The sequence below is a fragment of the Triticum dicoccoides genome, chromosome 2B, assembly GCF_002162155.2.
Source record: "Triticum dicoccoides isolate Atlit2015 ecotype Zavitan chromosome 2B, WEW_v2.0, whole genome shotgun sequence".
In the NCBI taxonomy this organism is placed as follows: Eukaryota; Viridiplantae; Streptophyta; class Magnoliopsida; order Poales; family Poaceae; genus Triticum; species Triticum dicoccoides.
This window is the reverse complement of record NC_041383.1, coordinates 32,941,275-32,952,983: the sequence shown is the minus strand read 5'-3', so window position 1 is coordinate 32,952,983 and position 11,709 is coordinate 32,941,275. Positions and strand designations below refer to the sequence as shown.

The 11,709-nt window shown below is 42.7% G+C and overlaps 1 protein-coding gene across 1 annotated transcript; it reads right to left on the bottom strand.

The window, feature by feature from the left end:
- Positions 1-3,002: 3,002 nt before the first annotated feature.
- LOC119360335 (pumilio homolog 3-like) lies at positions 3,003-10,313 on the bottom strand. Its single transcript, XM_037626016.1, has 9 exons — positions 10,014-10,313; positions 7,333-8,393; positions 7,109-7,250; positions 6,923-7,030; positions 5,840-6,052; positions 5,644-5,754; positions 4,302-4,487; positions 3,462-3,636; positions 3,003-3,383 (listed from the first exon to the last, which is right to left on the bottom strand). Exons 1-9 carry the CDS (start codon positions 10,311-10,313, stop codon positions 3,301-3,303), a joined length of 2,379 nt encoding a protein of 792 aa, XP_037481913.1. The 3' UTR covers positions 3,003-3,300.
- Positions 10,314-11,709: the final 1,396 nt, after the last annotated feature.

Sequence of the window (11,709 nt, the reverse complement as noted above, 5' to 3'; positions counted from 1 at the left end):
AGAATTTTATGTAGGTAGTCTTAATGTGTGTTTAGCTTTCAGTTTTTACTTCTACTTCACAGAGTGGAAGATCGTAAGGAAACATTGGCTGATCTTTAACAATTATTCTTAGAAGTAAACCAGAGAAGTATCCGATGATATATTGTGAGTCACTGAAAATGCATATTGTTATTTTCTTCAGGATATGGATGACTATCGGAAGGGATGTAGGTTTCTTCCCAAACTTAACAATGAGATACCATGTGAAAGAAATGCTCCCTACAAGGAAAGGTTGAGCAGCCTAGAGATTTTAGTACTGATCATGGTAAGGCTGATAAAGCCTGAAATCTCATTTTGATCCACGTTCAAAGAACATGGTAGCATATATACTTGAAGTTGGCATGGAATATCAAAATTCAAAATAGACTTCGCATATTCCTTGTTTTGAAAAGCAGTGGGAATCAATTTTCTCAAGTCCTTGGTTGGCGATTTTCCTGTCCATGCAACAATAAATGTTGAACGGAATGTTAACTGTCAAACATTTCAAGCATATATAGCTCAAATACACTAGTATTTCTTGTGTGCACCAAAACAACAAGATAGCATGAACACATACAACTAGGGTGCATTTAGTAGGTGTCGTTCAGTTTTGAAGATTCATAATAGACTAAAAGAGACTGATAATTGAAGAAAGTACCCTATTGGATCTGCAAGAGGACGCGAACTAACAAGTTTTCACTTTCCCGACGTGGGCGCAGGGGTGATCGACGTGGACTACCGCGGACCGGTGGGCATCGTGCTCTTCAATCACTCGAAGGCGGACTTCGCTGTGAAGCCCGGCGACCGCGTCACATAGATGATCATCCAGGTGATTTTGACGCCGGAGGTCGCCGAGGTGGAGGACCTCGACGCCACCGTCCGGTCGCCAAGGTGGAGGACCTCGACGCCTCAGTAGATACATCTAGAGAAGTGGTCTGGTTAGGTTGGTGGTGAAACACTAGGGAAGGTACCCACCTTTCGATGATGGTTGTGTGCATCCCATGTATAAATGGAATCTCGTGATCTCTTCGAGTTGAGATGTTCCGTGTTGCATCCATAAACACTGCAAGTGTTAAGATGGTTCTGTAACCTTAATTTATTTTGCACTGGACGTTTCACCGATTTCCATGCATGAATACTGCATCTATTTTTTAATTCCTAATTAGTTACTAGTAGCATGCGAAAAAACTACGCGCTAGTAGTATTTAGGATAGTAGTAGCACTGGTGCAGTATAGTAGTAGCATGGGTGCACCCGTGCTACTGCTAACTTTTTACTAGTAACTAGGGTGACATCCGCACTACTACTAACTTTTAAGTTGTAGCGTGATAGTAGTAGCGCGGGACCCTACGCTACTAGCAGTCAGTTTACCCACGTTACTGTTAGGCTTTTCCCTAGTAGTGGGTGATAAATTACCAATCATTAGACAAGACATTCAAGCTAGTAGTAGCCTAGTACCACCAAGGTGGCTCATACATGAATATTTACATTTTTTTCCCCTTCTTGGCACAAAGGTAAACTAGAGATAAAAAAAGACATTGGTTTTGCAAGGAAAGTTAACCCCATCAAGCAGCAACTCTAATAGGTAATAATTAAATGTTAATTCACCAAGCCAACATCCCCATATCATGGACATAAGCTATATATCCCATGTAAACGTGTATATAGCCAAAAAGATATATAGCGGCGAAACCTAATACTCAATTAGTTACTTAGAAATTTCCCGAAAACTCTCCAGATTCTATACAAGACAGGAAAGAGAACATCTTGTTCCTCTCTACCAAGGTATGAAATTACATGCACATTGTACCAAACGAAAAATCTCCACAACCGATCCTTGCTCCGCAGAATCAATGGCAATGCTCAAGAAGAATTAGCAACAACGACGGTGCACTTTGCCGCATGTTGACATTGGCAGGAGTTCGACGCCATCCTCACCTGGTTCTTTGAGATCAACCGAAACATGTTAGGAATCTAGATAGAAATTCACATCTTGCAATACATCAATTTGGCCTTTTGCTTACCTCCTGTGATAATTAACTTCTCAGCCCGCGCAATGGAATGTTCGTTCAAGTGCGTGTCGATGCTTGACAAGATCTGCTCGTCGAGGATCAATGTTACTCTTTTTCTATTTCCTTTGTTTTTTCATCACCTAGGCATAGCTTCAGTCTTCAACAACTTTGCTCTTTGCATATGTGTGCGTGTGTGTGTGTGTGTGTGTGCCTCTTAGTTGTAATTTCTTCTACAAGTTACAGAGAAGGATGAAAAAAGTGCACAAGTGGCTGGTTCCCATGCCAAAACCGCGACATGAGTCACACTTCAACATTATATTCCTTGATGTGAACTCTTTTTCATTTGTTCTCGCAATTAACTCCCTCATGTCAAGGGTGATGTTTCAGCATACTAGATGAGTGGTTCTTGGCTGATGAGAAGAGATGAGTGGCCAATCTTTATATAGGTCCTTGCTAGATGAGTGGTTCGCGGTAGCATTACACTAATTATGTCACAACTCTAGTAATGATAATATACTGAGGCTTTTTAACATGCTTTATTTTTGTGGTTCTTACTTTCATGTGTATGTACATATTCTCATGTTTCCATCAATAAGCAATACAAGTACAGCACCACCTACCACCATATGGTTTCTCGGTAGAGCAGTGCATCTAGCTAACTTTGAGCTGAAGTTGAAGCTAGCAATGTAGGCCCTTTTCAATACTTGTTGAAACGACGAAGCTTACAAGAGTTATAAACACAAGACAAAACAAATATTGCTTGAAACAAATATTGCTTGAACTAGTGATACCATCATTAGTTCAATCAGATAAACAAGTTCTTCAAAATCACATCACTTTTGGAAAACCACTCATTTGCTTCAACAAAAGAGGGTTTGTTTAAGAATGTTAGGCTCGCCATTAGACAAGACCTCCAAGCTTGTAGTAGCCTGGTACCACCATTGGTTTTGCAAAGAAAGCTAACCCCATCAAGTAGCAGCTCCAACAGAAACAAATTAAACAGTCACAATTCACCAAGCTAACAACTCCATAACATGTACAGCTATATATCCACCTGTAAACTTTTACATGGCCGAAAAGATATACAGCGGCAAACCCTAATACTCAACTAGTTACTCGGAAGTTTCCCGAAAACTCTCCAGATTCTATACAAGACACAGGAAAGAGAACACCTTGCTCCTCTTTACCAAGGCATGACATTACATGCACGCTGTACTACCGGAAAAACCTCCACGGTCCATCCATGTCCCACCAGAAGTGATGGCAAATGCTTAAGAAGAATCAGCGTCAGCGTCAGCGCACTTCGCCGCCTGTTGGCATCGGCAGGGCTTCGACGCCATCCGCACCCGGTTCTCTGAGAACAAGCACAAAGTGTTAGGAATCTGAAAAGAAATCCATATCTTGCGATACATCAGTCTGACCGTCTGCTTACCTCCTGTGATAATTAACTTCTCAACCCGTGCAACGATATGCTTCCCATATGTGTAGTTCTTCAGTTCGTTCAAGTGCACCTTGATGCTTGACAGGATCATCTCAAGGTGTTTGTCATCACAGGTCTGAAGGACTTTCTGTACGACATAGTTGCCAAACTGATCCTTCATCAGTGTCTGCATAACAAATGGGCAAAGTCAGACTGAAGTGCGCTGAAACCATTAAAGAATAGGTGTGCATCATGAAAAAAATTGCACAGCCAATAATAGAACACAGTAACAAATTAGAACCAAGGTTTGTCTGATAACCAATGACACAGAAGACAAGCACGCACTAAACCTGCAAGACTTTTGCAGACACTATCAACTCATGTATTGTCTAGCCATACAAAAAGAACAACACATTTTGGGGCTTTGAGAAATGACCCCTCCAATCAAAAAGTTAGCAGTGAAGATGCTCAGATATTTGTAGCAGTGAATATACTCTGTAGTCTATGAGTAATAGGTTAGGTTTGTATGGAAAATATGTTTGCATATAACAAAAATGTATATATGATCTTGGGAACACATGCTGTGGGCGATTGGTTTTGCACGGGCAGTGTTGATGACTAACAGCCAATCTGGCAAACTGAACTCGGTATCACCTCTCAAACAGTGTGCTGTTAAGAGGGGGTTGCTGTAAACCAGTTGACTACCAGGCAGTTTGGGTACTCATGCAAGGGAGACGTGCTAAATGCCACGTATCCCTGTGTATTTCCAAAGGAAATGTAGTTTTCAGGATAAGAATAGTTTGATTAGAAAACATGCAGTGATGCACAGTGTCTTAGTGAACTGGGACAAACCTGAAATGTTTGACCACAAGAAAATATCTCCCTTATAAGGACATCACGCTCTTCAGGAGTTCCGTAGGTCAAACACTTTTCAATGACATTAGATGCATATTTCTGCTGGCTCAAGATAACCACTTGCCCTGTGAGCTTCTGAATAATGGACGACCGCTCCTCTGGCTTCCCATGTTGCAAGACGTGCTGAAGAGTAAAGGTTCATCAATAAGTACCTAACGTCAAACACTAGACGGAAAGCAGCAATAAAATGGACTGAACAAATTACAAATGTATCAAATGACATGGGAACTTTTACATGCTTCAGTTCTCAAATGGTCTGAACAGATTACATGGCCAGACAGACAATGAGATAAGGACTGCATATTGCTAACATAACTTGCTTTGGAGCACCAGCATTGGAAAATTGGAATGACTATTAAAACCCCTATAAAGGTATACTATGTTTATTTTTAAATGATACTTCAAAATCCTCATGGACGAATATTATCAAATTAGATAATATGGTATATACAGAAGTATTAAGTTTGATATTGCTAGATTCATCATGGACTATTACTTCTGCAATGCATAACTACGTTTATGTGAGACAACATGTTCTATATGGTCAAAGTGCAGTCATGTCCTAAAAGACTTGCATTTTCAGTCAGAAGTACATCGTTAGATTTATCGTAGTTAAAAAAGGCACACCTAGGCTCTAAACCACAGTAAAACGCCTTGCGCTTAATGTGCGCAGAATTGCGCTCAGGCGTTCGCTTTGTCAGAAAAGCATAACGCGGTGGCAAAACATAAAAGTAAAGCCTAGCTCTTTTTTTAACTTCTGCAATTTATATAATAAAATGTACGCATGTAATGTACAAGACTTTATTTAAAATAGACTAACATTTTAATATTCAAAAACATGCGGAAACTAGGTTGTTAACTAAACATGTCATGTTCAAGTCTTGCTAAAAAATGTGTATTACTTATCCAAGTATTCCTAAAACGAGCTGGTCTTTTAATTGAAAAGGAAATCCCCTGCAGATAAGTGCAAAATTATTTGTTATTGGATCAAATAGATTTTACGTACTTCAATATGAAAGAGACCTACAACTGGCAGCTAGTTAAGGAAATGTATCCTACTGTCAGTTCACATGATAAATGCAACACAACCTTTCTAGTTAGGATGTTACTCAGAAGTCAGAATTCAATAGAAACAAATTATTTTGTCAGCAACATATGCAGATTATTTGGCTGGACCAGTGGCTTAGGGCTGTACGATGTATAAATATCATACAAGTCAACACAGAAATAGAAAACTATTCCAGTATATACAATACATATACAGAGTGTACTGACATACCTGAACAACATAGTTCCCATATTTATCTTCAGTCAAAGAAAAAGCATGCTGCACAATTTCATTCATCACAGCACTTTGAGTCGCCGGTTTACGGCAATGCTCCAAAACTCTCTGCAAATACATATTACAATCTTCTTAGTTCAAATGGGATTAATCTAACACTTTAAAACGAAAAAAGAATGTGCAATTTTTGTACCTGAATAACTCTACAGCCATATTGGTGAGTACAAAGCTTACAAATTTGTGATAGTATAGGCTCTAAAACAAATGGAATGCGATCTTCAGGAACACACTCAATGCACTTCTGGATTACATGGTTGCCATTCTGATCACCGATACAATCCAGAACAGAATCCATGAGCTCATAAACTATAGCAATCTTTGTGTCCATATCAACTACCTCAATAACCTGTCAATACTGAATATTAGAATTTTATAATTTAAAGCATGCTAAAGATATATAAAACTCTATTGCAAACGTGCCATGTCAATCAAAACCCCAATGGATGAGAACTACCATTCAATGCAACAACTCTTAGAAGTGAAGAACAGGTGATCCAAAATGAGTAGAAAGGGAGCATGCTGACATCTATACAGACCAATAATGATTTACTACTCAATGGAACAGGGTAAGAAAAACACCAGTCAATAAATTTACTACTTCGAAAGGAGTAAAAACTCAACAATGCAGCACTATCTCTGAACCTAACCTTTGTTTAGTATGGGTATGACAAATCAATGAGTTGGAGTTGGTCATCACAATGTCAAATGCCATCGGGAGACAAGAAATCAGGTCATCACATAACAACAAATGGATGGCCTCGTGAACAACCAAGACATCCTTGAATGGCTGTCAAGTTACTACTAGCAGGCTCAAAAGTCAAGTAAACTGAAGATTGACCTTTTGGAGGTCTAAGTATGGCTGTGCTGTCAAGTTACTACTAGCAGCAACATGGAAGTACCAGAATTTGGTGGATTATCTCATGTACAAACAGCTGGAGCATCCGAAACAAGGTCAGGGCACAAACTAAATCGAAAGATAAATGCATTTTTGTGAAATATGCAGTACCACATAATTTTGTCACAAAAAATGGTAAATAACTCACAAACTGCTTTCTAACTACCCATTCCTACACTGAATTTTGATTACTCAAAAATCATAAAAATTCTTCAATACTGATTTTTTTATGGGTTGCATTTTTAGGACATTTACAGAAAAACAGAAGGAACAAATTTTACATGACACTGTAACAGGAACAAATCATTAACATAAACTGACCTTTTGAACAACTCTGCAACCATACATCTGACCACTTAGAGCCTTAATATGGCCATTGAGTTTATCTGCTAACTGTTTCAGCTGGCTCTCCGTAGCAAACTCAAAGAACTGTGAACAGTGCATCACAAACATCAGTACTTCCCAAAAAACAAATAATCATCAAATTACTGGGACCAGTTGACGTACCTTCTGGATCACATAATTACCAAACACATCAGTTGTTAGAGCAATAACATTGGCCAGTATCTCTGGAAAGATCTTTTCCCTATCCTCAGCAGATGCTTCTTCTAGTTTCTGTTGAATAAACCGACTGCCATGTTGATCCACACTGCATTAAGATAAAAATGAGATGACTTCTATAGAAATATATTGAACTAAAAAGCCGACTGCGGAATAAAAGAATAATATACCTGACATTCATGACATGGCCAACTGCATCAAGTAGCTCCAAGGTTTCATCACTGTTTCTATCAATAGAATCTATGCAGTGTTCTACAGCATTATCTTGATTGCTCTGTAGGCCCATATTCCTACCAGCTGGCCTTCTATTAACAGAGAAGAGTCGTGATTGCTGGTCACCATGACATGGAATGCTCCCCAAATTAGGATGAAACTGAGACCCTAATCTTTGCGCCCTTGAAGAGGGGAAACAAGGCTCATCATGATAGAGCCTGTTACCACTATAAGAGAGACCAGATTTTGGTACATAACTACTTTCATTCTGCAGACACTGCCGGGCAAACTGATCCTCAAGGTATGCCCTACGACTCCTAGCCAAATCCAAGTCTGTAATGGTGTTGTTTCTACTGCTCAAGGGGTTTATCATATTTGTTGTAGCTGCATCACGGAGATAATTGGCCTCCCCACGCATATTGCCTGACTGCATCAAAGTTAGCCTTTCAGCAAAAGACAGTTGATCAACATTATCCATGTGATGGTGATTCATCCTTGGGACATTGGGGGCATCAATTGAACTGTTCTGCCTACGGAAACAATTTCGACGTGTCGGGCAAAAATCCATGTGCTTGGACCTAGGTGAGTGAAAAACATTACCAGCTGAAGGAAGCCGGCTATCATCAGCCATATTAGAGTTGAAATATCTGCGATGCATATGCATTTCATCAAGCAGCTCTTTCTCATGACTCCTTTCATCAAATGATGCCCTATTAGATAGCCTCAATCCAGAGAAAGTATCTGAAAGATCAGATTCTGAGAGATAAGTAGAATCAAAGTCCCTTCTGCCAAAAGTGTTGATCTTTCCCATGTCTGGCCTGAAGTGATTCTGATGCCCATACAATTCAGCATCATGTTCTGTCAATGTTGAACCCATATCAAATGTGGAGTGGTTTGGTATTGCGCCAACACCGTGAACTATGCTTGGTCTAAATGGCTGCCCATCAAACCCTCTGGTACCATTAAGCTGGAGGCCTCCTGCACCTTTAGATAGTAATGCAGAGTTTCCATAATGGTCCTGAAACAAAGAGCACAAAACTTTATTAAGTGATGTATCAATTATGAACATGAACAGCAAAACGACATGAATCTGAAATTGGTGTCTTTATATGAGATGCATTTAGTAAATCAGGATAGATGCCAAAGCTTTTTCTGACGATATTTGCACACACCAGTTACACAATCACACAAGAACAAATACCAAAAGTTAAACTACAAATAAAAATGGAAGTTATGAGGACGGAAACACAATGAGCTCACAACATATTCCATGAGAAAGTACCACATAAGTGCATTGCATAAACGAGTGTAGCTGCATGGGTTAGCATTGGTGATTTAGTACAAAACAAGTGACAATTCGAATATAGATGTAACAGGGAAGAAGTGATAGGCAGAGCTGTGCCTTTGATTTGCAGAGCATGAACCAACTGCAAACCAGCTACCTTCCTCTCAATCCCTCTCCTTTTCCAGAGAGAAAAGAGAAAATAAATTATGAAAAATGTAAATGAAAAAGGGCGACATATTTGTACACTTAATAACTGACCAAAAATCAAAAACCTTGCTTGCCACATATAAGCTTGATGATATTTACCACTCATTACATCACACAGAACGCACTAAGTCATACTGAAACAAAGTAGTCAATGCAGGCAGTAGGTTATTAATACCTATGTTAAACAACTCGTGCTATATTAGGCTAAAGCCGAATGGTCTTAACACATTGAAACGAAAAAATAATCATCAAACTAAACAAGAGAAACAGGGCATCTACTAAAGCAGATGCCCCGCTTCCCCATGATCCAACTCATCACGGTGAACAGACACATAAATCGCAAATCAAGTGATTGCCAAGTAGAAAACCAACAATGGTTACAATTAGTACAAGCTAAGGCAAAATTTTGACCAAAGATGTTCCAGCTGAATACTTGCAGTACTCAAATATATACTTGTCAAAAACGAGTCGCATCCACTAAATCTGCAATAGGTTCCAATGTGATAACATTGGGCAGAAACAGGATTGCACAACCAAGAAGACATATGGACAATCAAATGAATCAGTAAAGCCACATATGGATCAAAAAGATGACTATGCTTCCAGACAGTCATCACCACCAAACACTTCATCAAGTCACCACCAACAGGAACCAAAACAGTGATGCTTGCCTACATCTGCAACATCAGAACCGATACAGGACAATAACAATGGAAAGAATCAAGCTTTCGCCAACTTTATCACACACAGAGACCTGAACCATCCAATTTCAACTCCCGTAGACGCACAAAGCGGGGCATAATGTACTCAATCGGAACCAATCTATGCCGTAGCCCTCGCTCGCCGGCATCTGCTCAATTAGACCACCAATCTAGCAACCTTCTTTTCGCGAGATAAACAAAAAGACGACAAATTTACAGCCACCCTCGCGCGAGTAGCAAGAACTAGCGGCGCACAGATCGAAACTAAATCCGACGGAAACCCCCTGCTAGAGCACACCGGTAGATGATAAGTAGTAGATCCAATCTACACCACGCACGGCACGGCACAACGCCATTAACCAGCGACGGAAAAGCACGGAACAGGACAGGATTGAAGTACAGTACAGAGCCAATCAAGAAACAGCGGCGCCGGCCTTTTCTTTACCTGGTCGATGACCCCGCGGCGCCGGCTGACCTCGTCGAGCCGGGCGCCGAGCCCGCCGGCCCCGGAGAAGAACGAATCCCCGCCGCCGCCGCCGCCGCCAAGAACCCCCTCCGCCCCCAGCAGCGCGCCGTCCATGGTCGGCGGCGCGCTGCCGCTGCGCAGCGGGTCCCATCCCCACCCGGGGTCGTCCTCCCCGCCGTGCCCGAACGCGCGTCCGGCGCCGCCGAACGCGCCGCCGCCCATCCCGCCGTCGCCGAACGGTCCTCCCCCCATCCCGCCGCCGTCCCCGAACGGCGCCATCCCCGAGGGCCCGCCCCGCGTCCGCGCACCGAAATGGCTTTGTGGTGGCGGCGGCGGCGGCGGTGGTGTGGCTAGGGTTAGGGGTTTAAGCGGGGGCGCGGGACGGGGGAGGGAACGGAAAATTTTGGGGAGCGGCGGTGCGGTGGGGTGGCAGGGCAGGGAATGGGGCCCTGGCCCTGGGGTGGCGTATATATAGGCGCGGGCGCGGCGCAGGTCAAAGGGGCTGGGCTGGGCGGATGGATAGCGACGGCGAGCCGGGGACGGACGGGACAAAACGGCGCGGCCGTTACTGGCGCGTGCTGGGCCGGTGGGCGCGGGTCGCCGGAGCCGCGGCGGGGTCCCGGCTGTCAGCGGAGGAGTAGAGTAGGGATGGATGTGGTCGTCACGAAAGGATATGGAGCGGGGGTGGCGTGTGCGGGACTGCGCGGCGCCGTTTCTGCTTTTTCTTTTTTAAATAATAACAATAACACGGTACACACGTAACCGCATTCGCCGGAAATCCTGAAATAAATCCAGAATAAATGCGAGCAGTAAAACTTGGATCCTGATGGGATGGGATAACACCGTCCGCCTAACCATCCATCCAACCATAGGATAAAGCAACTCCCCTGAGTAGGGCTTGAAAGCCGGGGACTCTCCTGGCTGGGTTCTTTTCCGAGAAAGAAGAAGATGCAAGGCATGTATCCAAGGCGACGTGGAGTGTTATCATTATCGTCGTTACTCCGGAGAAGAGAATGGGAGGCACTCTCTTCTTGCAAAATGCAATTATGAGATCCGTCGAAAATTCTTAAATAAATTCAGAATAAATGCGAGCACCAAAAGTTAAACCCTAAAGAAGTGCTTCGGGTTCGTGTGTGCGTGGGCCGGGTTGGGGGGGCCCTGGGCTCGGGTGGTCATCGTCGAAGCTGCCATTTGTCTGTTTGTGTTTTTCAAATACCTGCTCGTTGAGATCTTGTTGGTCCTGGTAAGCAATCAGTCAACAAGTGTCAACAAGTATCTTTCAAATGATATGGACATCAGTCAACAAGTGCTTTTTCAAGGAAAGATCCATGTCGCTAGTCTTTCTTAATAACAAAGGAAACGATATGTTGTATTCGTGCTCTTTGATGGCGGGTCGGGTATCAAAGAATGTCGTTTTGTTTTAAATAAATGGCGGCGCCCTCATGTTAGGGCTTTGTTGACGGTGATGTTCCGTTAGCGTCTGGTCCGGTCCAGATGTCCGTTTGTCTCCCTTCACGTACTCCTTGGAGCGGCGGATTTCACGTGCTTATGCCATGCAGCGTATACGTCACTTGCGCGCCGAACGTTACGTTGCGTCTGCATGTCCCATGCACGTATACGTCTCACACGCGTCGCGACGCCTTGGAGTGCCCGGTGTGTGTCTCCAAGCGGGGGG